The following is a 27,305-nucleotide window of genomic DNA, read 5'->3' as shown; positions in this document are numbered from 1 at the left end:
AGATGCAAAACGGATCTAAATGGATGAAAAAAAAGGATGTAAACGGGTGAAAAAAAGGATTTAAATGGATGAAAAAATGAATGTAAACCGATGTAAAAACGGATGTAAACCAATTTAAACAGATGAAAAAAGGATTGAAAAAACAGATGTAAACGGATGAAAAACCAGATGTAAAACGGATGAAAACTCATCCATTTTTTCTGTGAAAAAATGTGACTGAACTGAAGAAACAAAAACGGAACGCCCGTGTGAAAAGACTTGCAGTGTATTGTCAATCCAACAGTAACCAAATTCCAAATGTGCATACATGGAGTAAAAAGTAAAAATAAATAAATAAATAAATAAACAGGAACCCTTGGATGCTTATTTTATATGGTGTTTATATGCCAAAAGCATAATTTGATTGTGTGTGGGTATAGAACTTCATTAATTACAGACCATAATTACCTGGATGGATAGATATTGATGGAAGCTGCCATTTAGCGAAGCTAAACGCATTCATGAATCTACTGCCTTGGACATACTGGGTGGCTCATGAGAAGGAGAAGAGTAGCTTCCTTGAACCTTAATCACAGAGATGTGTTACTCCACAATAGAGTTCCTTTAGCCCTGATTCACACCGAATGCGCCTTTGAAATTGAGCTACTTCTGCTGAAGTGGCACAATGTCAATCTCACCAGTCAGTGTGATTTCATGTGCAGATTGCTGACATCTGTGTGACTTCATGCATAGATGTCAATGCAAGTCGCACATGAAATTGCCAAAAACAGTGCAGAAACTTTTTAAAAACCTATGCAGGTCGGAGTCACTCTCAACTGTCAAACCACATGACAAATCACACTGGTGTGAACGGGGGCTAAAATGGACCATAATTATGGTTCAAGTGTCCAAAAAATTCTTGACAGATCACAGGACAATTTACCTGAGAAACCCCAGGTGTTTTTCTACACTCAATTCAATGGTTAACCACTTCCAGTCCGGACACTTTTACTCCCTTCCTATCCAGGCCATTTTTCAGCTTTCAGTGCTATCACACTTTTGAATGACAATTTCGCGGTCATGCAACACTGTACCCATATGATTTTTTTTAGCATTTTTTTGAGACAAATAAAGCTTTATTTTGGTGGTATTTATTCACCACTGGGATTTTTATTTTTTTTGCTATGTAAATGAAAATGTCCAAACATTTTGAAAAAAAAGTGTTTTATAAAATTTTGCAAATAAATAATATTTCATCATAAATCTTGGCCAAAATTTATTACATTATCTTTTTAGCAAAAAAAATTAACCCAAATTAGTTTATAACCAAAAAGTATAATTTTTAAACATTTTTTTTTTTTTATATTATTTGTTTTTTTTTTGTTTTTTTGTACATACTGTCACCATAGCAGTAGTGTCACCATGGTGACACTGTACTACTTGTGGGGGGTGATGAAGATTTTTTTTTTTTTTTACACTGATTGCTTTTAGGGGTGTAAAAGCAATAATTTCTCCTTCTCTCTGGCTGCATTCTTGCAGCCATTGAGAACTACTGTGTGAGCTGTGATTGGTCACAGTTTGTCACATGGCACAAGGCTGTTGTGAATAGCCTTGTACCATGTGACCTCTGTGATCATTCACACAGGACACAGCGGGCACCGGATCGCGGTGCTGCATGCTCTCAGGGAGCGTGCACAAGCAGGAGGTACAGAGGAAGTTTATAAATGGCCACCCGACCCTGCACTGCCACCGTCTGGCTGTTTATATACAACGGCCGGACGGGAGGTGGTTAAAGCAGAAATTCAGGGAAAAAACATTTTTGGCCTGTGCAGTGGGGCAGTGCCAGCACTGCACAGGTTAAATGCTCATTTTTTTTCTAGGGGAGAAGATATACGCTGAAGATATACTCACCTGACCCACTCATCCTCCCTGCACAAGACTGGTCCTCTTGGCTCCTGCCAAACCCCATGGTCCACCGGTCTTGTAAATGGGCTGTTCCTGATGTCAGCATACTCAATACATGCTGTGGAGACAGGAACAATCCATCGCTGGACCGCAGGGAGTGGGTTTTCCGTAGGACTAGCGAGTCAGGGGAGTATGAACTTAGTCCTTACCCCTAGAAAAAACAAGCGGCAGATTCAAGCAAGGGGGGGTGGAACAGCCCCACTGCATGGTAAACTAAAATTCTAATTGGAGTTCTGATTTAAAATTGATTGAAATATTGCACGCAGCTCATTGATTATTTAAAACCTATAAATGAACATGAAAGGCCTCCTTTAATGGCTCCTTCTGCTGTCTCAGCCAACGAGGAGAGGGAATCCCGGGATAGCCGAGACTCCAGTGCATATCGCTGGATCGAGAGGGGGCTTAGGTGAGGTTGGAGGTGATGCTACACACAAACAGTTTTTTACCTTCATCCCACTTTAAGGAGGGGAGGGAAGATATCCACAATGACACAAGAAGTGGGCAGCAAACGCAAAAGATGGATGCAAATGTGGACAGAGTGCGAACCCTCGTACACAGATTGAAGATGGAGTGTGAGAATGATGGCAGAATAATTGAACATGAACAGGGAAACAGTGCGGCAGATTCTAACGGAAGATTTGGGAATGAGAAAGAGTTCCAAAAAGATGGTGCCTCAAATCTTGACTGAAGATCAGAAAGAATGTTTCTTTACAGTCCATTCCGGAAATTACATTGTCACACCTTGTATACTATTAGACATTGGATTTGGTGGAAGAATGACATACAATAGACTGTTTTTGGTGAAGGAATATTGCACCGATCACACTAGTAGTACAGATGTCCAACGCTGAGAGTCTTTATATAAATGATGGGTCTTTATTTCTTTTGTCCATATAATAGCAGGGAAGTGAGATATGAATTCCATCCTGGTTGCTGTAGCAGTCAAGCCTGATAATGGTCAATGCTGTCACAATGGAGCCTACAGACACCAGAGCGTAGCTACAAATTGACTGAACGTAACCCATGAGAAGTTTTCAGCCAACAAGGACCCAATTACAGGAGTAGTTTTGCAAGGATTTTAGAAAAAAACCTGCACAAATGGGATATCGCTGCCACACTTTCATGAAAAAGAAAAGACCTTTGAATTGTTTGACAGGCTACGTTCACACTAGCTTGGTCAGCAGGTGTCAGACAGGCCTTTGGGAAGTGTTTTTAATGCTTCTCAAACGCCTACAAAAATTCTGCACATGGCAGCACACAGTGCTATTCACACTGAAGCGTTAGCGTCCCGGCAAAACTGATGTAGAGTCAGGAGAAATTGAAGCCTCCCATTCAAGTCTATGGTGCCACTTCTCCTGGCAGGCATTTGCGGAGCATCTGCAAGGTGTTTGCAGAGCATTAATACCAGTAAACTTCATTATAGGTGTTTGTGTTGCGGTTTTAATGCTTTGCAAACGCCTATCAAACACCTCAAAAAGCGCATAGGGCGTTTGTGGAGCATTAAAAACGCTTCCCAAACGCCTGTCTAACGTCTGTCAAATGCTATAGGGGCATTTGGCAGAAGTTAGAAATAAAGTCAATTGTGAACGTAGCCTAATGCAGGCCATAGACGGGTCAAAAACTGGCCGAAAAATTGGTCGTTCGGTCGGCTGACGTTACTAACCGATTTGCGTCCCGTCTACGGCCAGCATTTCATTACTTCTTTCCCTGCACAGAGCTTCGCTATTATATTTGACATGAAAAAGTATTGTGGTTGCAACAATGTATCCATTTGTATCCATTGCGGATACAGATGTTTTTATTCAGATACAAATACCCGTAGATACATTGTTGCAACCGCAATACTTTTTCCTGTCAAATATAATAGCGGACTGGAATTCTTCTTTTTCTTCTTCCTTTTCTTCCTCTTCTTCTTTTTTTAATCTTCTTCTTGCAGGTCACTGCTCATGCGTAGATTTTTTATCGGTAAAACGATCTGCCGATTTGCCCATCATTGCCGGGAAAATCGGCCGATTTTTTTCCAACTTCACTGATAAAAAAAATGTGCCAAAACCCTGAAAAATGGCCGACCAATTAACCGATTAACGGTGCGAAAATCAACCGATTTTTTTTTCGGCTGGAAAATCGGCCAATTTTTTTTTTGGTCGAAAAATCGGCCGATTTTCGACCTGTCTATGGCCTGCATAACAGAGACCAAGGCTTTAGGAAGAGTCAGGAATAAAGGCAACATGGATTTCATTGTAAAATAATAGTAATGGTAGAAAAATAGGCATTGGCAGATTTCTCCGTATTAGAAGCAATGAATTGGGACAAATCTATCAATATTGGTGGAACAATCCAGAAAGCGATCAAGCCATCCTGCTGTTGCGTCACGTCTGCAATGTAACTGGTCTCTGAGGTCATTGAAAACTGAAAGGTTAGCATAGTTCCATTGTTACATGGTGAGGTCATCTAATGACACAGGAAATAGAATTGCTTACATATTTCGCAGCACAAACTCCCACTTGCCTGCGTCACTTTATAAATCACTGTGAAATATTCTGGAAGCTTCCTCAGTAATGCTGAACTCTCTGCATCCGTGTTTAGTTAATATGAGTGCAGAGGCGTTGGGGAGACGACGTCTGTCTATGGTGTCGCATATCATTCTGCATTTCCAGTAAGCATACATAAGTAAGAGATTTCACTGGTGCAGACTTAAGCAGGGTCACATGATGTCCTCTTGGCGCATATTAGGAAGAACGCACCTAGACAGGACTGGGGAGATCATCACAGGGCAACCAAAGCCAACTCACCATACACAGGATGCACGAGCTGCCATGATGGTAGTCCCAGCACTGCACATTTGTCTTCAGCGTGTAGGATTTGTAAGCAGGGTCACTAAAAGTCCAATAAATAACAGATTTTTATGTGAGAAAGTAAAGGGCGAGTTCACCTTAAAAAAAACCCTATACCAGTGGTAGTCCTGAGGCACTATTCCTCCCACTACTACGAGACGCTATGCTGCTCAATGACACCACCAACAGGGCAAAATTCTGCCCACTACTATGAGATGCTATTCTGCTCACTGAAACTTCCAACAGAGCATAATTCCACCCACTGACAACAGCAACAGGGGAATATTCCTCCCAGTGACACCAATTTCAGGGCACTATTCCTCCCACTGAAACCAGCAATGGGGTACTATTCCTCCCACTGATATAAACAATGGGGCACTATTCCTCTCACTGACACCAACAATGGGGCACTAGTCTTCCCACTGACACCAACAATGGGGCACTATTCCTCTCACTGACACCAATGATGGGGCACCATTTCCCCCACTGACACCAACAATGGGGCACCATTTCCCCCACTGACACCAACAATGGGGCACCATTTCCCCCACTGACACCAACAATGGGGCACCATTTCCTCACTGACACCAACATTGGGGCACTATTCCTCCCACTGACAACAATGGGGCACCATTTCGCCCACTGACACCAACAATGGGGCACTATTCCTCCCACTGACACCAACAATGGGGCACTATTCCTCCCACTGACACCAACAATGGGGCACTATTCCTCCCACTGACACAAACAATGGGGCACTATTCCTCCCACTGACACAAACAATGGGGCACTATTCCTCCCACTGACACAAACAATGGGGCACTATTCCTTTCCACTGACACCAACAATGGGGCACTATTTCTTCCACTGACACCAACAATGGGGCACTATTTCTTCCACTGACACCAACAATGGGGCACTATTCCTTTCCACTGACACCAACAATGGGGCACTATTCCTTTCCACTGACACCAACAGTGGGGCACTATTCCTCTCCCATAATACCAAAGATGAGACGCTGTTTACTTCCACAGATGCCAGGAAAATTTGCACTCCCACTGGCCACAGTCAAGCCCCCCTAAAGCCTTAAGGACAGCAAACTGGCCCATTGTTTAGAAAGTTTGGAGACCCCTTCTCTATGCAGTCCATGTACCCTGCTAGGACCAGCCATTAGGATGAGTGCCCCCTAGTGGTAGAAGAGAGAGCTCTGTTCTTCTAAGCCTTCCGTAATGCATGTTGCAGCATTCTGTGACGCACTGCAAAGCGTTGCACTGCGTTTAAATGCAGCACTTACCAACACAATGTGGATCCTATTAGAAACAATGGACTTCAGCCTGTTATTGAACTGAATGGGCATTAGGCAACGCAGCTCAACACACATGCTGTGACCCCCTTAGTGGAAATGTAAGTGCTGAAAGGTAATGAATAGCGGCTGATTAACTTCAATACTTTCCAATTCACTGACTGGGAACAGCATGCAATTCAGAAAGTCAGCGCAATGTCAGAACATTCAAAATGCCCATTTATTCCAGCTCAGTGCCACAGAAAGCATTGAAGAAGCCAATGAATGAGCGAGCATTACAGCCAGGTAAGTAGAACTTTCAGCAATGGCAACCTCCATATTTCCTCAGCACAGCCTGGTCTTGAAGACACGGCTTCATCCTGTAGAAGAGAAGTGCTAAAAACCTGCTGAAAATACAATCCTTGCACATGGTAGAGCCCAGCATGTACAAGGCCTATGCTTTAAGGTGATCGATAAGGTGAAATGTATGTTTGATACAGGTACTCACTAGAAAATGAATCATTTGAAAAATGGAAGCTTGTGAGCTGCTATGTGAGTGAGGATTACTGCTGAGTGTTGCTTGTGAATCGCGTGCACCTAACATATACTCATACTCATTCCAAATATCATCCAAACTGTACTCTCTGCTCTTCGCACGACCTCCTGCTCTCTAGCTCCCTTGTCTCCTCCTCCCATGCTCATCTCCAGGACTTCTCCAGAGCTTCCCCCATCCTCTGGAACTCTCTACCCCAATTTATCAGACTATCGCCTACTCTGCTCACTTTTAGACGATCTCTGAAAACCTGTCTCTTCAGGGAAGCTTATGCTGCCCTCAGCTAATAAAGGAATCTTCTACTCTTCCAACCAGTCCATCCCCCACAGTTATTACCTTTTGTACCACTAGCCCCTCCCTCCTAGATTGTAAGCTCCAAGGAGCAGAGTCCTCCTATCCCTCTTGTATTGAACTGTATTGTTGCTGTATTGTCTCCCTTTATATTGTAAAGCGCTGAGCAAACTGTTGGCGCTATATAAATCCTGTATAATAATAATAATACTAGTGTGCCAAACCAATCCTATTTGCCAAAATGTTCCGCACTTCACTTATAAATGCTCAAAATAAATAATATATGCATACAAATTGCTACTATTTATATCAAAGAAATATGAAAATAAAATAAGTGAATCAACCAATATCAATTTCCAAAAACAGTGTCCATATAATTGTCAAAAACAGTCAAAAAAAAAAGAGGTCCATATATAAACTTCCTCCAACGTGCAAAGTTCACTGAAATAAAATATCCCGTGCCTCTTAATTGATTTTTTTGTGTGAAAAAAACTTGCATTTGTGTGCTCCCCCGCCGGTTGTGCTCTCACCTCAATATATGACCAAACCGTTAAGTAAGGTCATATAACGCTTGTGTCCCTTTAAATGGGCCAAAGTATGGATGGGATGGTATCTTGCTGTTTGGGGTCTTCCTCCACTCAATCGATGGGCTCCCCTTCCACGGTGGTTGATACAGAGGAATGCATCAAATCATAGTGTATCATCCTTTTAAAACCCTTTTTTTAATAAAAGTAATGCACTCACATATACTCTGTATATAATCTGCTTTGTGCACAAAATGTGTCCTCCAGATTTTTTTCAGTGGTGAAAATCCTAAAATTGCCAGCTGGTGTCAGTATGAAACAATCGAGGTCATGACGTCAAAGCCCCTCCCCTATGCGTTACGCCACCGGTCACGTGGCTTCAACACGGGGAATTACACGTTTGAAGAAGTTTATATATGGACCTCTTTTTTTTTACCGTTTTTGCCAATTATATGGACACTGTTTTTGGAAACTGATATTGGTTGATTCACTTATTTTATTTTCATATTTCTTTGATATAAATAGTAGCAATTTGTATGCATATATTATTTATTTTGAGCATTTATAAGTGAAGTGCGGCACATTTTGGTGAATAGTAATGAAATGAATCATTGCTGCTGATTCCGATTGCCCCGGAGGTGAAGACTAATGTACCAAATGAAGCTGTATATGCCCTTCTGCAGTTTGATTCTTTGTTTACACCAGTCAGTCAGGCAGATTTCAAATATGATGAATATAGATGAGAGATAACTTGTGCATACCCAGTATACAGTACAAATAGAATTCAGCTGTCCTTTTATCGTAGTAAAGTGTCAAAGAAAAAACAGTACAAGGAGCCAATCTGTTCACAAGAAGACAAGAAGCAGCCTGATAAAAGGAAAGAACACAGCATGAAAGATGAGCTTATCACTGTGCTCCTTCTCCTTTCATTGTCTACTCACAGACTGGGGCGGGTCCAGGATGACCTGGTCTCAAAGGAAGTGGGTTAAATGATGCTGGCTATCAGACTGAGGACATCTAGCGACAGAAAAAAAAAGTACTGCACGGGCATGCAAATTAGAAGAGTCAAAATCAAAAACCTGATTCTTCATACTTCCTAAGTCAATGACTTAATCCAGTCATAGATGGATCGAATCTCGATTTGATCCATCCATAGACAGGCTGGTTGTGCTGAAGTTGATCCATCTTCAGTAAAACCAGATTTTATTTATGCAATCACAGCAGGAGCTATGTCCACCTGTAGTGATCATTGCTTTCTGCTGGCAAGGAAGGCTCCTGACAGAACAAAATAGCACTGCGGGAGGGATCCCCCCCCCCCATCAACAACAAATGTGCTGATGGGGCAGTTGAGCAACATTCTTTGTTTCCACCTGTGGTGAAAATAAAGAAAACTGCATAATCTATGGGCCGCTTTAGTCCCTGGATCAGCATGTAAGCTAGAGAACTAGTATGTTCAGAGGCAGAGGAGCAATGATAGCCTCCATAAGTCATCATCATCATCATAGGTTTACTTTCAAGTGGTTGTAAAGGCTGAAGGTTCTTTAGAATGCATGACGGTAAAAAAAACCTTCTGTGTGCAGCAGTGCCCCCGGCCCCCTCAATACTTACCTAAGCCCAATCGAGATCCAGTGATGTGAATGACAGCCTTGGCTGTCCCTGGTCTCTGCCTCCACATTGGCTGAGACAGTCAATCACAGCCAGTCAGCCAATGAGGGGACAAGCCACAGCTCCGTGTTTGAATGGACACAGCGGTTGCCCCTATAGCAAGCTGCTTGATGTGGGGGCACCCAAAATAAGGGAGGAGCAAGTAGCGCCGGCGGAGGAACCAAAAAGAGAAGGATCCAGGCTGCTCTGTGCGAAACCACTCCACATAGTAGGTATGTATAAACATGCTTGTTGTTTCCCCCCCCCCCAAAAAAAGAACCTTTAGAAACGCTTTATAGATGCTGCAAACCTCAGAAATGAAATATGAACAAAGCATATCCTTCTATAGTGTGTGCTTGTCTTTATCCAGAGCACTGAGTGTCATTTCTGTCTGCTGCTTTGTTCCTCTGTTATCAGTGTGTGTTATCTGTTATAACTTGTCATTTCTGACAAGTTATCCTGACACTAATGCAGGCCATAGACGGTTCGTTTATCGGCGGATTTTTTGTCCGAAAAACGAAACATTGTTCGTTCTGTAAACAGATGTTGCCACCAATAATTGCGAAAATCAGCCGTTTTTCACAAACTTTCCAGCATGACCGATAAACGAAATGAGGAGGAACCGCGAAATTCGGCCGATGCCATTGCTCCGCTAACAGTGCGAAAATCGACCAATTATTCTTTCAGACAACAAATCGTCCAATAAACGAACAGTCTATGGCCTGCATAAGAGATCAAAAGGTGATGGGGAGGGAGCTCCAGCTCACATAAATCCTGTAAGGATTAGATCCAACATGCAGCACATGCAGTGAAGAATCCTTGTCTGAACACTTGCGTTTTTGCCATATCTTTACTGTGTTTTTACTGCATTTGTGGAGCTTTTTTTTTTTTTTTTAAAGGACATGTGATTTAAAAACCACTGCACAACATGCACCTGTTTTCCATTGATTTCAATGGGGAAATGCCTTTTTGGTGCTGTTTTTTTACAGCACCAAACCTGCAGCAAGCGGGACCTGCAACAGATCACTGTGAAAGTTCCATAGGAATACATGATCACACATTTTTCATCTGCTTTTTTTTTTTTTTTAACACAAAAGCAGAAGAAAAACAGATCGGTGTGAAAGCAGCCTTAAGCACGCCATAGACTTCCGATAAAGTTGACGAATTAGCGGCCGATATTCGGATCGTTAGTGGGCTGTTTTTCGTAATTTTAAGACATTTAGAAAATCGGCCCTGCTGGAAAATCGTTGGACGATTTGGTCGTTCGGCCGATTTTCACGGTAATTATGGTCAAATCGGCCGTTCTTTTTGCAGATTTTCAAGTAAATTAAATATGAAGAAAAAGAAGAAATAGAATATCAAAAAGAAGAAGTAGATTTTGCAGGAGTAGAAGAAGAAGAAGAAAAAGTTGCAACACTGTATCTATTTGTATCCATTTCAGATACAGATATGTCTATTCAAGTACAAATAGATACAATGTTGTTTCTTCTTCTTATGCATAATCTATTTCTTCTGTCAAATATAATAGAGGGGCTCTATGCAGGGACACCGCTATTATATTAATTGCCGGCCGTAGACGGGACGAAAACCAGCCGACTTTTTCTTACAATGGTAGTAACGTCAGCCGACTGAACAACCGATTTTACGATTTTCTAAAAAAAACCAGCCGGTTTTCTCCAAGTCTATGGCCTGCTTTACTGAAGTTTAGTGATTGGAAGTATTGAAATGGCTAACCCAGCATGACAGGCAGGCAACAAGCAATGGCAGCTTACATACAGTACTTCCTGCAGTACAGGTTTCCTCAACACAAACAGAAGGCAGCCAACAGAATAAACCGCCTTCATACAGCTCTTCCTGCAAAAATATTCATCTCAGCAACACCTGAACCAGTTTTTCACAACCTTTTTACCCAACAGGAACCCTTGAAATAATTATTATGCCTCAGGGTATCCCTGCGGGATCAGTGGGAAAATATCCCTTACGTTGGTGCCCATTGGAAAGAACGCCCTCCTTACAATGGTGGTCAGATGTCACCTTTCCTGAGAGCTAAAAAGCCCATGGGTTTCCTGCAGCTGGCTCTGCCAAATGGGATTGGCCCTGAAACCCACCAGGCAAAATCAAATTATAGGTCATTTAGCCACAGGAGAAAAGGAAACCCTAGGAACCTCAGGAGGTACCATGGAGTTTTACGTCACCTGGTTGGGAAAGGCCCTCCGTCAGTATCTCTCCAATTCTGTGTTGTGGGCATTGGACACCCTGGGCGACATTACAATGACTCATGCCGGAGCCAACTATCAGTGGGCTCCAACTATGATCTTGAATGCAGGGCCACCACTATGTTCATGACTGAGAGAGTGGCAGTTCACAGACACACATGAGGAGGCCTTAGATGGTCCTGAGGCCAGCTTCTACAGTCATGGCCATGTGCATGTTACTACTTCTATATAGGCCTCTGAGCCTCTCCTATCATTTCCACACACACTATGTCCTAATGTTGGCTTCAAAGTCCATGACATTAAAGTCCCCAGTGGGGATGTAAGCACTGGTGATCATCTTACAACAATGTACCAATTAGAAGTCTACTGCTACTTGCCTACACTTTCCACTGAATGAGTTGTTTATGACTGTCTTCAGGGCTTCATTCAAAGGGTGAGGAAAGTGACACCAAGCTAGGACATCTCACTTCCTGGGTTCATTAAGGTGAGGAACAAATGGTGTTCAGTCAGTATTGACTAATATGTATGTCTGGTAAGAAGGTCACTACTGAATTTTCAGACCAGAGATGTTATCGCTGCTGTACATGACTCCTATTATTAATTATACCAGGAACTCATTTTTGATCATCCCATGCAGGCCATTATTGATCATTTGTTTACATACAGATAAATACGTCCAGGCACCCATCTGATGTTCTGCACTCACATCACAAAGACTTACCTCGGTTTATGAATTTAATAGGTTCTCCGGAATGTTTGGTATTGAAAAAATTCATAAACCGAAACGCGGTTTCCCATAGGAATGCATTGAAACCCAAATAATCTGTTCCGAAGGTTAGAAAAAAAGTCTTATATCTGTTAAAAACTCTTTATGAAGTGCACTTTAAAGACATAAATACCGTACAGGGACACGATTAAAAATAAATTGGTAAATGCACTGAAAACCAATTAATCCATTCCGGAGGTCAGAAAAAAGTAAAAAAAAAAATTCTTATCTGTTCAAAACTCTTTATAAAGTGCACTTTAAAGGCACGGGGCCTGTGCTATTAACCTCTTAGGCGCAATGCATCCTGGGGAAACTTACTTCGTATTGCGAAAAAAATGTGTAAACCGAGGCATTATTTTCAATGGATTTTCATTAGTATACCAAAAATTATGTAAACCGAGGTACACCTGTATTCTCATTCAGGACTCCTTCACACCAGCCCCATGGAACTGCATTGCCACCTGTGTCTACCCATCATGGATGCCAGGAGGAAGGAGCCCCCTGTCCACAAATAGGGTGAGCTCTGTGCTAGTGTGCGGGACATGCATGGGGTGTCACTTTGTGCACTTTCAAAAACAAGAAGAGTGAGATGTGTTAAAATGCACAATGTCATGTGGGCAGCACAGGGGCTAAGTGGTTAGCACTTCTGCCTGGCAGCACCAGGGTCGTCAGTTTGATTCCCAACCATGACACCACCTGCCTGGAGTCTGCATGTTCTCCCTGTGCCTGCGTGGGTTTCCTCCGGGGCCTCCAGTTTCCTCCCACACTCCATGCTGGTAGGTTACTTGGCTCCTGTCTAAATTGTCCCTAGTATGTGTATGTATGAATGTGAGTTAGGGACCTTAGATTGTATGCCCCTTGAGGGTTAGGGACTGATGTGAATGTACAATACATGTAAAATGACGGCGCTATATAAGTACCTGTAATAAATAATCAATAAATAAGTTGATGGTGCTATTTAAATACCTGTAATAAATAAATAAATGTGTCACTGCGGGTCAAATGAAAGCCATATAAAGTAGAGTTTGTTATGAGGTGGGGGCTTATTGCTGTGTGCTAAACCCACTGAAATACATAAGGGTCTATTCACACATAAATGTGCATTAACATGATGAATATATGGATGTGCGTTGCCTTCCACTGGCATGCATTTTGATGTGTAGTGACGTGTTCTTTATGTGTTGTCTTGCTGTGGGTCCAATGCTGCCACCACCACTCCGACATGTTCTTGGACACCCCGAGACTCCGACATGTACTTGGACACCCCGAGACTCCGACATGTACTTGGACACCCCGAGACTCCGACATGTACTTGGACACCTTGACACTCCGACATGTATTTGTACACCCCGACACTCCGACATGTACTTGTACACCTCGACATTCCGACATGTACACCTCGACACTCCGACATGTACTTGTACACCTTGACATTCCGACATGTACTTGTACACCTCGACATTCCGACATGTACTTGTACACCTCGACATTCCGACATGTACTTGGACACCTCGACATTCCGACATGTACTTGGACACCCCGAGACTCCGACATGTACTTGGACACCTTGACACTCCGACATGTATTTGTACACCCCGACACTCTGACATGTACTTGTACACCCCGACACTCCGACATGTACTTGTACACCTCGACATTCCGACATGTACTTGTACACCCCGACACTCCGACATGTACTTGTACACCCCGACACTCCGACATGTACTTGTACACCCCGACACTCCGACATGTACTTGTACACTCCGACATGTACTTGTACACCTCGACACTCCGACATGTACTTGTACACCTCGACACTCCGACATGTACTTGGACACCCCGAGACTCCCACATGTACTTGGACACCCCGAGACTCCCACATGTACTTGGACACCTTGAAACTCCAACATGTACACCCCGAGACTCCGACATTTATTATTATTATTATTTATTTCAGGTACTTATATAGCGTCGTCCATTTACGCAACGCATAACATGTATATACAGTTGTGTCCAAAATTATTCAACCCCCACTGAAATTGAGTGTTTTGGCCAGTTTGACATTGCTTTTGATCATTCAGTCATCTTGCTTACATTTACATTAAAGAGGCACTTGTAGGTCAGACAAATATAACATAACAGTTATAATGAAATAACCACAAATGTCTTTTCTGTGCTCACAGCATTATCAGTTTTATTCAACCCCCAAGTGACATTCAATCTTAGTACTTAGTACAGCATCCTTTTACAGTTATAACAGCTTTTAAACGTGAAGCATAGCTTGACACAAGTGTCTTGCAGCGATCTACGGGTATCTTCGCCCATTCTTCATGGGCAAAGGCCTCCAGTTCAGTCACATTCTTAGGCTTGCGCACTGCAACTGCTTTCTTTAAGTCCCACCAGAGGTTCTCAATCGGATTTAAGTCTGGTGACTGCGATGGCCACTCCAAAATGTTCCAGCCTTTCCTCTGCAACCATGCTCTAGTGGACTTGGAGGTATGCTTGGGATCATTGTCCTGTTGAAAGGTCCAACGTCTCCCAAGCCTCAGGTGTGTGACGGACTGCATCACGTTTCCATCCAATATCTCCTGGTACTGAAGAGAATTCATGGTACCTTGCACACGCTGAAGCTTCCCTGTACCTGCAGAAGCAAAACAGCCCCAAAGCATGATTGACCCTCCACCATGCTTCACAGTAGGCAAGGTGTTCTTTTCATCATAGGCCTTGTTCTTCCTCCTCCAAACATAGCGTTGATCCATGGGCCCAAACAGTTCTAATTTTGTTTCATCAGTCCACAGAACACTATCCCACAACTTTTGTGGTTTGTCCACATGGCTTTTGGCATACTGCAGTCGACTCTTCTTATTCTTTGGAGACAGCAAGGGGGTACGCCTGGGAGTTCTGGCACGGAGGCCTTCATTACGCAGTGTGCGTCTTATTGTCTGGGCTGAAACTTCTGTACCCACATCTGACAAATCTTTTCTCAGTTCCTCAGCAGTCACACGGGGACTTCTCTCCACTCTACGCTTCAGGTAGCGCACAGCAGTCGAAGTCAGCATCTTCTTTCTGCCACGACCAGGTAGCGTTTCAACAGTGCCCTTTGCCTTGAATTTGCGAATGATGCTTCCTAAGGTGTCTCTTGGTATGTTTAACATCTTTGCAATCTTCTTATAGCCATTGCCCTTCCTGTGAAGAGAAATCACCTCTTCTCTTGTCTTCCTGGACCATTCTCTTGCCTTCACCATGTTTGTAACCACACCAGTAAATGTCTAGAAGGAGCTGAGTATCACAGTCATTTTAAAGCTGCCTAATTGGTGCTTATTATGCTTGATTGCTGCTCGGTGACATCCACAGGTGTTTTCAATACCTGATGGAAAGCACCTGTATGAACCTCTGTTCTTCAGAGTGGTAGTCTTTAAGGGGTTGAATAATTGTGGCAATGAAGAAACCACATAAGAACCATTTACTACTGTATTACATAAACAATTGATGTCATTTTAGTTGCATTTGGGTAGTTACAACGTCCTTGTAGGATTTGATTCTGAATACAATTCCAAATGTACACTATAGTCCCTAAACCCCTTTACAGCATTGGGGGTTGAATAATTTTGGACACAACTGTATATCGTACATTCACATCAGTCCCTAACCCTCAAGGGGTGTACAATCTAAGGGCCCTAACTCACATTCGTATATACACATACTAGGGACAATTTAGACAGGAGCCAATTAACCTATCTTTGGAGGGTGGAAGGAAACCGGAGTACCCGGAGGAAACCCACGCAGGCACAGGGAGAACATGCAAACTCCATGCAGGAGGCGCCATGGTCGGGAATCGAACCCATGACCCATTTACTGCAAGGCAGACGTGCCAACCACTAAGCCACTGTGCCGCCCTGTCATGTACTTGTACACCCCGAGACTCCGACATGTACTTGGACAACCCGAGACTACCACATGTACTTGTACACCCCGACATGTACTTGTACACCCCGAGACTATCAGATCGACTACATTGATATGCGTGATGCCTCCTGCGCTAAACCAACTTTGTGTACATTTTCTACAGTTGCATTCTAATCTTTCTTTTGAAAAATGTAATTCAATAAAAATTGTCAGTTTTCAAAAAAAAAAAAAAATTGCTATGGGTCCTTGTGAGGGCTAAAATAATAAAGTTTTTTTCCCCTCAATAAACTTGCATTGTGCTGTGTATTTACATGCATTGCAGTGTGTTATTATACATACATGCTGCATTTTAATACAATGCAACAAATTGCACATGACATCAGCAAGATACATAGACAGCAACTTTTTTCTATGCATTTTTGTGGTGCAGTAAAACAGAGGTCAATGCAGTAAGTGTGAACGGACCTAAAATGCACAGATGGAGTGGGACATGCTGGGAGTGGAACCAGCACCTGGAAAGAAAGCTGGTGGGATGATGTACAGGAGACTTGGATCAATGCTATATTTGTCATGTATTGTAACACTAACATGCATGCTCAACTCCAGGACTTCTCCAGAACCTCTCCCACCCTTTGGAGTTCCCTACCCCAGTATGTCCAGTCAGCTCCTACTCTGGCCGCCTTTAGGCAATTCTTAAAATCTTGTTTATTCACCACGCCACATCATCTCCCGCCATTATTACCTTTTGTACCACCTTCCCCTCCATTTAGATTGTAAGCTCCATGCACAAGGACCTCCTATTCCTTCTGTATTGCACTGTAAAACGCTGTGCACACTGTTGGTGCTATATAAATCCTGTATAATAATAATGTCCGATGCATTTTTGTGTGCTGACATTGAGATCTATGAGCCAAAAATGTGCACTGAGGCACCAAAAAAAAGACAAAACGCACACACCTGTCTCATTTTCCCTAACGCATGTCAGTGTGGTGCACAGAGGGGCAGGAATGGCAATCCTCTTGTTATCCATTAAATTGTAGAGATGTGACCGCAGCACTACAGCCCCCCCCCCACCTGGCTGATGACCCCCTTCCCCCCCCCTCACACCTGGCTGATGACCCCCCCTGACACTTGGTTGATGACCCAAATCCCCCCCCCCCCCACCTGGCTGATGACCCCCCCTGACACCAGTCATCTCTATGGGGACTGTAGAAGGCGCTGTACACTCCTAACCATCATCATCATTACATAGTTCCAAGTTCTCCAGCAGATGATGATGTATATAGAATCCCCCCCCCCATGGACGATCAGATAATGGGATGTCACGGATCTGTCACCCAGTCATGTGACCTGACCTGTCACTGACCGTCCACACACGTCACCCGGTCCGGAGTCATCTCATACAACAACATGGCAGCTGGCAATTCCCCGGCCGGTGGGGGGCGCTGTCCAGGCTGAAGTACACAGGGTGAGCCCGCACACACAGGGTCCTATCTCCTGGTATGATCACAGCATGACGTCACCGGTGTCCCCATACACCCAGCGCGGGGTAGGTGTCCCCAGCAGGCACTTACCGCACTCCAGCCGGACGAGTTGCGGCAGTCGGTAGGAGCTGACGATGAGATCCAGGGGGAAGGAGGCCGAGCTCCACTTCACATCCTTCACAGACGGGGCCGGAGGCTCCATCTTCTTCCCCCTTCCCCGTCCGGGGGGGGACAACACGATCGGGGGCTCCAGGGGGCTGCGCTCAGCTCATCCTCCCCCCGACTGGCTGCAGATGGTAGTGGCCGGCTCTCTCTCCGCTCCCCCGGACACTGTGGATGTTGTTGTGGCTCCCGGTCCGGAGTGCAGGAAGACTCACCATACCAGCGACTGATCGGCGGGGTGTACGAAGGAGCCGCCTGTCAGCCAGGAGATCCGCCCCCCCTCACCGCCATCCACACCGACAGGACACTTCCTACACCGGGAGTGACACACTGATCCCTACTGGCCGCTCCCGGTACTGCACCTCCCTGCCGGGATCCATGGGGATAGGACACAGAGAGCTGTCCGCTACACGTGGGGGGGCCTCATCCACACGACTCCCCCCCCAAGTCACACCGTCTATGGCTACAGTCACACTGCTCTGTAGGGAAACGCATATGAGGTTTCCCTACATTGCATTCATTTCCATATAAACGTTGCCTTTTCCCCATATCACTTCCCACCAGGGGCGGACTGACAACTCATGGGGCCCCCGGGCAATAGGGGATCATGGGGCCCCTGTGTCCTTGCCCAAACTCAAAAAAGCCTATGAAAAAGGTACTAGGGGCATCTCATGGGCCCCCCTACTGACCCCGGGCCCTCGAGCAGTGTCCGAGTTTCCAAATGGTCAGTCTGCCCCTGCTTTCCACTATTTTAAAATGCGATTTTCATACGATTTCCTGTGCAACTATTGATGCTCCTTTCCCCTGGTTCACATATGTGCGGGCTAAGATTTGCACAGGCATGAGAGCCCTTTCATTTGAATGGACCCCCGTGCTCTGGGACACGTAGGGAAGAAGTCCTTGCACTACTTTGGAAATCGCAGCTCACACGGGAATCGAGGTTCCCAGTACAGTTGCAATTTCCAGTGTGGGCGGTGTGCCATTAAAATTAATGGCACCCACCTTCTTCGGTGTGGGTGGTGCGGCTGCAGGTATTTGTGGGGGTCCCGCAGCGGCACCCCCCACACACGTGAACAGAGCATTAGATGAGATTTCAGTGCAACTTTTGAAGTTCTCAAGCCTGGGTTCACAGAATCGCAAGATAGAGGAAATCACATTATATTCCAGCATCAGTGCGATTTCAGCCCCATAGACTACAATGTTGTCTCACAGAAGTCGCATCAGCAGAGATGAGAAAAAGTCCTATGCAATGTTAATGGATCAGTGTTTGATTGTTGGGTTTTTAACCCTCACCTCTTCTCCCTCACCTCTTCTCCCTCATCCTTGCTGCCAGAGCCCTTGTTCATACCAGTGCGACTTGTCATGAGATTTGAAAGTTTCAAATCGCATGACAAATTGCGCCCTATTGTCCACAGTGCAACCCGTTGAAAGTAGTTCCTGTGTTACTTTTTGTGATTTCAGGTGAAACTTGCATAGACATCTACAGTATGCATGAAGTCGCACAGATGTCTTCCAAGTCACTCTTGAAGTCGCACTGATATGCGACAATGTAATAATGCGACTTCACTTGATTTTGAAGTTGGATCTGAAGCGTTTTTGATCCTTACTTTTATCAATCGTTCGACCTTTCCTTTGATCGCTTAATTGACCCTTCCTTCAATCAATCACTTGGTTGACTCTTTATTCAATCAATCACTCAGTCGACCCTTCTTTCGATCAATTGATTGTCCCTTCCATTGATTAATCAAATGAAGGAAGGGTCGATTGATCAAAGGAGGGATCGTTTGATTGAAAGAAGGGTTGGTCGATTGTTCAAAGGCAGGGTCAGTCCTTTGATCAAAGGAAGGGTCGATTGAAAGAAGGTTCAGTCAATAGAAGGGTTGGATGATCGAAGAAAGGGTAGGTCGATTGTTTGAAGGAAGGGTTGGTTGATCAAAGGAAGGGTCAGTTGAATGAAGGAAGGGTTGGCTGATCAAAAGAAGGGTACGTTGATTGTTCAAAGGAAGTTTTGGTCGATTGAAAGAAGGGTTGGTTGAATGTTTGAAGGAAGGGTTGGTCGATTGTTCTAAGGAAGGGCTGGTTGATTGAAAGAAGGGTCGATTGTTCAAAGGAAAGGTCGATCGAAGAAAGGGTCAGTTGACTGATCGAAGGAAGGGTCGGTCAAATGATGGAAGGATCGGTCGACCGAGCGAAGGAAGTGTTGGCAGAATCTATCAAAGTCGTATAGGGATACCTCTTATCTATGCTGATGCAACTTCTGTGAGATAACATAGAAATCTTTGGGGCTGAAATCACACTGACGTCCACCAGAAACCTTTTCCAAAATCGCATCGTGTTGAGTTGATTAGAAGGGCACCATTGAATGTTATGTGTTTTACCTTGTCATGGGATTCTGTAAACCAGGCTTGACAATTTCCCATAGCAGATGAGTGTGGCAGCAGCCTAAGATCTGATCTATACATCTCTAGAAATAAATCGACTCATCACATGCTAAGTTTAGTCTTTATTAACCCCTTCATGACAGAGGGTAAAACGAATCCTAAAGACTGAACACAGTTTTACGACCATGACGTGTTAAGCCTTGTACACAGGGTGAGAAAATCGAACAAATGATGGTTCTTTTTTTTTTTTTTTTTTTTGCATGCTAGTCTCATATTGAAAAGGAATAGGTTACTAAAAATAAGACAGAACACAGCTTCCCGCGATGATGTCATGTATTGTATTATAATGTTTTCTTGTGTATTCTTTGCATGGTCTCTCAATTTTTTTTTCATACAAATAGTACACTAGTTACACAAAAATTGTTTGTTCTGCTATCTTACAAAAAAATTTTCTGTGCCTGTCCTTTGAGATAATTTCCTATGAACTGTCATGATCAGCTCTTGAAAACTATGTGCTAACAATCAGATTATCGGCCGATTGGTTAAAATACATTTTTTTTGTCCTGTTTTCTCTTTGTGTGTACTGGGCATTCGTGAAACTGGTCATACTGGATCATCACAATGACTTTACCTGGATCAAAATTCGTCTGGTTCAGCAGGGGCCGGAGAAATTTCAATCTTTGTATGGGCACCTTGGTTGTACAGAAGTTAATCTATCAGTCAACTTCTGTACAACCACCCTGTTGTTTTTTTCCCCAAACGATCAGATCCACGGCTATAGCTGGCAACACTAATCGTGTTCTGATGGCAGGGAAGGCTCCCCCCTGTAAGGACACAATAGCACTGCAGGAGGGATTCCCCCATCCACCTTGAATGTGTGAATAGGGGAATCTAATGATTATTTAATGTTCAAACTACTGATTGACTGAGAAAAATGTACAATGTATGACCAGCCTTAGTGCAGCCTTTCTCAACCTATTTTTATATAGAGCAACCCTGGAAATAATTGTCATGCCTCAGGGAACCCCTGCAAATCTATGACATCTATAGCTGAGGGCATATTTGTGTGGTCTGTAAACTATGAATATAAATGATACATAAAAGAATAAAGAATGTTGAGTATCTAGCACATTTGAGATTTTTTTTAACACTCCCCCACTCTATAGGAAAGAATTTGTTTCAATAACAACCATGAAATGAAACAAATAATAGTGATAGAAAAGAAACACCAACAGTGAAGATTCTATGATCCTGTACATTGGTGGTCAGTGGAAGAAGGATCCCTTATAAAAATGGTCGGTGGGAGAAGGACCCCTTATATTAATGGTCGGTGGGAGAAGGACCCCTTATATTAGAGGTCAGTGGGAGAAGGACCTTTTATATTAATGGTCAGTGGGAGAAGGACCCCTCATATTAATGGTCGGTGGGAGAAGGATCCCTTATATTAATGGTCAGTGGGAGAAGGACCCCTCATATTAATGGTCGGTGGGAGAAGGACCCCTCATATTAATGGTCGGTGGGAGAAGGACCCCTTATATTAATGGTCGGTGGGAGAAGGACCTTTTATATTAATGGTCAGTGGGAGAAGGACCCCTTATTGTATATTAATGGTCAGCGGTAGAAGAACCCCTTATATTAATGGTCAGTGGGAGTAGGACTCCTTATATTAATGGTCAGTGAGAGTAGGACCCCTTACATTAATGGTCAGTGGGAAGGACCCCTTATATTAATGGTCGGTGGGAGGAGAACCCCTTATATTAATGGTCAGTGGGAGAAGAACCCCTTATATTAATGTTCAGTGGGAGAAGATCCTTTTATATTAATGGTCAGTAGGAGAAGGGCTCCTTATATTAATGGTCAATGGGAGTAGGACTCCTTATATTAATGATCAGTGGGAGAAAAATTCCTTATATTGATGGCCAGTGGGAGAATGATCCCTTATATTAATCACTTCAATAGTGGGCACTTTTACCCCCTTCCTGCCCAGGCCAATTTTTAGCAAAACATTGACAATTTTGAAAAAAAAAACAACATTATTTTTGACTTTTTACTATAAAACATCCAGTCCTGCATCCAGCAAAATGTATTCTGCTACGTCTTTGCTAAGAAAACATCCCAATATATGTAAATGAATAGGTTTACATGAAAGTTTTAGAGTCTACAAATGGTGGTATATATACTGGAATTTTTATTTTTTCTAGTAATGGCGGTGATCAGCGACTCATAGCGGGACTGCGGCGTCATTCTGACATTGGAGGAAACTGACTTGCTGCCACTGCCATCCCCAGTGACACTAATACAGTGATCAGTTCAAATAAAAAGCACGGACACTGTACTAATGATGCTGGCAAGAATGGGTTAACATCTGGGGCAATCAAAGGTTAACTGTGTGCTGTTTTACTAGGGAGACATGCTGCTTTGTATTTCTCTGCTGGCAGGAGAGAGACCTGTGTTGCTTACACACAGGTCTCTCCCCTGTCAGTTCCACACGGCGATCACTGGGTACCGGTGGGGAATCTTTGGCCAGGACCCGGTGATTGACATCCGTAGCCACGTGTGCCCCCTACCCAGTAATGCAAATCACATATATATACAGTGGGGATCGAAAGTTTGGGCACCCCAGCTAAAAATTTGTATTAATGTAAAGAAGCCAAGGAAAGATGGAAAAATCTCCAAAAGGCATCAAATTACAGATTAGACATTCTTATAATATGTCAACAAAAGTTAGATTTTATTTCCATCATTTACACTTTCAAAATAACAGAAAACAAAAAAATGGCGTCTGCAAAAGTTTGGGCACCCTGCAGAGTTAATATCTTGTACTGCCCCCTTTGGCAAGTATCACAGCTTGTAAACGCTTTTTGTAGCCAGCCAAGAGTCTTTCAATTCTTGTTTGAGGTATCTTTGCCCATTCTTCCTTACAAAAGTCTTCTAGTTCTTTGAGATTTCTGGGCTGTCTGTCACGCACTGCTCTTTTAAGGTCTATCCATAGATTTTCAATTATGTTGAGGTCAGGAGATTGTGAAGGCCATGGCAAAACCTTCAGTTTACGCCTCTTGATGTAATCCCCCGTGGATTTCTAGGTGTGTTTAGGATCATTATCCATTTGTAGAAGCCATCCTCTCTTTAACTTCAGCTTTTTCACAGATGGCATTGTTACCATCCAAAATTTGCTGAAATTTTATTGAATCCATTTTTCCTTCTACTTGTGAGATGTTCCCTGTGCCACTGGCTGCAACACAACCCCAAAGCATGATTGATCCAACCCCATGCTTAACAGTTGGACAGAGGTTCTTTTCATTAAATTCTGTGCCCCTTCTTCTCCAAACGTACCTTTGCTCATTCTGGCCAAAAAGTTCAATTTTAACCTCATCGGTCCACAGAACTTGTTTCCAAAATGCATCAGGCTTGTCTATATGTTCATTTGCAAAGTTCAAACAATGATTTTTGTGGTGAGGACGTAGAAGAGGTTTTCTTCTGATGACTCTTCCATGAAGACCATATTTGTACAAGTATCTCTTTATAGTGGAATAGTGTACCACAACTCCAGTGTCTGCCAGATCTTTCTGGAGGGATCGTGCAGTCAAACGTGGGTTTTGAATTGTTTTTCTCACAATCCTGCGAGCTGTTCTGTCTGATATTTTTCTTGGTGTTCCAGATGTTGCTTTAACTTCCACTGTTCCTGATGACTGCCATTTCTTAATTACATTCCGAACAGAGGATGTTGACATCTGAAAACGCTTTGCTATCTTCTTATAGCCTTCTCCAGCTTTGTGAGCGTCAACTATTTTCAGTTTCAGTTTTCTAGACAACTGCTTAGAAGAACCCATGGTGCTGATTGTTGGGGCAAGGTCAGATGAGTCTGGGCATTTAAAACCTTTGAGATTGACATCACCTGGTCTTCCCAGACGATGATTGAGAACAATCCATGACACTGGCAGGTCTCAGCTTGGCAAAGGGGGCAGTGCATGCTATAAATTCTGCAGGGTGCCCAAACTTTTGCAGACGCCATTTTTTTGTTTTCTGTTATTTTGAAAGTGTAAATGATGGAAATAAAATCTAACTTTTGTTGACATATTATAAGAATGTCTAATCTGTAATTTGATGCCTTTTGGAGATTTTTCCATCTTTCCTTGGCTTCTTTATGCACATTAATACAAATTTTTAGCTGGGGTGCCCAAACTTTCTATCCCCACTGTGTATATATATATATATATATATATATATATATATATACGTGATTATGTGCAGCCCTGCCGCCCTGTAGCAGTAGTTCTACTATAGGGCGGCAGGAAAGCGGTTAATGATAAGTGGGAAAAGGACTGCTTATATTAATGGTCAGTGGGAGAAGATTCTCACCTCCAATCCAGAGGTTTCTCCCCACAGTATTTCTTCCTGAGGGTGAACATCCTCATTGTGATCAGCAGCATAATTAATTAAACTTACTCTGAACTATGGTTGTCCTGGACCCGCCTCAGCCTGTAAGTGGACAGAGATGGAAAGCAGCACAGTGATAGGCTCTTCTCTCTGTCGTTCTGCTTTCTACTCCTATAACAAAGAATTGCTTGGCTCCTTGTGCTTCTTCATCCTCTCACAGTTCAGCCCTGTAATACAAGCACTGCATGAAGCCAGGGGCAGCACAGGCAGGGGTAGCATTGGCAACTATCACCTTGGCTAAAGTATTCATCTTGGATTAAGTATTGAGCATTGCACTTTGGCTCTGCACTTCACTGAAAGCACAAAGCGAGAAGCAGACAACTTCAAATACTAAACAGACTACAGGTGACCTGTTTCCCCATTCAGCTCTTTTTGCTCTTATCTAGTCTGCTTCTTTATCTCACCACTCTGTAACATGCACTCCCTACTCCTCCTTCTCACAGCTGTATCCTCTCTCTTTAAACTATCTCTCCTTCTCTCCTCTTCTTCACCCCACAGCTTATATATATCACTCTCACTCCTGTCTTCACCTTATTACTGCACTCATCAACTCCTGCTAATTCTGAACCCAAATACTTATAAAACCTCCAGGACACTGGAACCTGTCCCTACATTTAAGTCATACTCCCATATTACCTCCCTCACCCTTCTGCTACTCCTAACATCTGGAGACATTTCCCCAAATCCTGGGACGCCATCTTTTTCCTTTGATCAACACACCCAGCACCCCCTATCCAGCAGCCGCAATCTAGTTACTATTCTTCTTCTTCCTAGAACCAGCCTCCCCTTTTCCTGTGCCCTCTGTAATGCCCGTTCTGTCTGTAACAAACTCAGCTCTGTCCATGACCTTTTTATCACAAACGCCATTAAATTTCTTGCAATTATGGAAACCTGGCATAATGAATCTAACTTTCCCTCTCCTGCTACCCTTTCCCATGGTGGTCTCCTCTGGACTCACTCTCCCAGGCCTAGTGGATGGAAAGGAAGTGGAGTTGGAATCCTCCTATCGCCTCAAAGCTCTTTTCAGGTCCTTCATTCACCTCCCCCTCTGTCCCTCTTATCATTTGAAGTTCACTCTATGCATCTGTTCTCTCCAGTTTCTTTAAGAATTGCTGTGATCTATTGGCCTTCTGGACTGGTATCAAGCTTCCTTGATGACTTCTGTGCCTGGCTGCCTTACTTTCTCTCTTCTGAAATTCCCACTATCATTCTTGGTGACCTCAACATTCCTGTTAATCTTAACACTCTCTGCTACCTCTAAATGGTAACTGCCTCGACCTTGTATTCTCCAACCTATGCACTCCTTGCAACCTCACCAACTTTCATTTTCCTCTCTCTGATCTCTCCCTTATTAGCTTCACTCTTTGCTTGGCTTCCTTCTCCTTGTTTTTCAACTACCAAACAGTCCCGGCAAACAGACAATACCAGATGCCTCAAAAAACGTAGCCGTGCTCTTGAGCATTTATGGCGTAAGACTAAGACCCAGCAAGACTTTCACCAAAATAAATCTGCCCTTCAAAAATACAATTTTTGTCTCCACACTGCCAAATAGACCTATTTTATCACTCTCATTAACACCCTCTCACGCAATCACCGTCAACTCTTTTCTACCTTTAACTCTCTACTTCATCCTTCTTTACCTCCACCCACTAACTCACTCACTGTCTAGGAGATCACTAATCACTTCAAAAATAAGCTACTATAGAGGAGGTTGGTAAACTTTTTTCTAAAGCCCACCTAACCACCTGCCCCCTGGACCCTGTTCCCTCGTAAATACTATGGTCACCCTCTGGCTCTATCCTTGATTATTCTATCTTCAATCTCTCCCTTTCTACTGGCATCTTCCCCAACTCTCTAAAACATGCACTAGTCACCCCCATACTTAAAAAGGCCACACTGGACCCCACCAATCTTAGCATCCTAAGACCCATGTACTTACTCTCTTCTGCCTCCAAACTCCTTGAACGTCTAGTCTACAACCGGTTGAGCTTCCACCTTATTGAGAATAACCTTATTGATCCCCTTCAGTCTGGATTTTGCCCACAACACTCCACAGAAACTGCACTCCTAAAACTCATAAACGACTTACAGCTAAAACCAATGGTCACTATTCCGTACTCTTACTCTTGGACCTCTCCGCTACCTTGGACACAGTTGACCATCCCCTCCTCAAAAGAAAAACTCTATTTACTTGGTCTCCGTGACTGTACTCTCCGTTGGTTCAAATCTTACCTAACTCACCAGACCTTCAGTATTACTTACAACTCTACTTCCTCCTCTCCTACTCCTCTTACTGTCGGGGTCCCCCAAGGTTCTGTCCTTGGACCTCTCCTATTCTCAATCTACACTTCTTCCTTGGGTCAGCTGATAGCTTCCCATGGTTTCTAATACTATTTCTATGCTGATGACACACAAATCTATCTTTCTACCCATCAGCTCGCCCCATCATTTTCCTTACATATCACCGATTTACTAACAGACATATCAGACTGGATGTCACTCCACTTCCTAAAACTCAATCTATCCAAAACTGAGGTCATAATATTTCCTCCCCCCGAGTGCCTTTTCCCCTAATTTCTCAGTCAGGATCAATAGCACCACTATCACCCCATCCCTGCATGCCAGGGTGCTAGGGGTAATCCTGGATTCTGAACTATCCTTTCAGGCCCACATCCAATTCCTGCCCAAATCATGCAGCCTCAACCTCCGCAATATCTCCAGAATATGTCTCTTTTTTAACCAATGATACCACAAAGCTCCTAATTCACTCCATGGTTATTTCTAGCCTCGACTACTGCAACTCCCTCCTCATTGGCTTACCTGTACATAGGCTATCCCCCCTCCAGTCCATCATGAATTCCGCTGCCAGGCTCATCCACCT

The 27,305-nt window shown here is 43.5% G+C and overlaps 1 protein-coding gene across 1 annotated transcript in view; it reads right to left on the bottom strand.

Annotated features, from left to right (window-relative positions):
* The window catches only part of GAREM1 (GRB2 associated regulator of MAPK1 subtype 1), a 199,237-nt gene extending 181,328 nt beyond the window's left edge, over positions 1 to 17,909 (bottom strand). Inside the window, exon 1 of the mRNA XM_089678355.1 lies at positions 17,535 to 17,909. Coding sequence (XP_089534481.1) covers positions 17,535 to 17,646 — 112 coding nt within the window. The 5' untranslated portion in view covers positions 17,647 to 17,909. The remainder of the gene's footprint in view (positions 1 to 17,534) is intronic.
* Between the last annotated feature and the right edge of the window lie 9,396 nt (positions 17,910 to 27,305).

This window comes from Staurois parvus, unplaced genomic scaffold (genome assembly GCF_062004578.1).
Source record: "Staurois parvus isolate SC_StPar_1 unplaced genomic scaffold, SC_StPar_1.0 ptg000203l, whole genome shotgun sequence".
Lineage (NCBI taxonomy): Eukaryota > Metazoa > Chordata > Amphibia > Anura > Ranidae > Staurois > Staurois parvus.
Note: the sequence above shows the minus strand (reverse complement) of the source record. Positions and strands in the feature narration are given on the sequence as shown.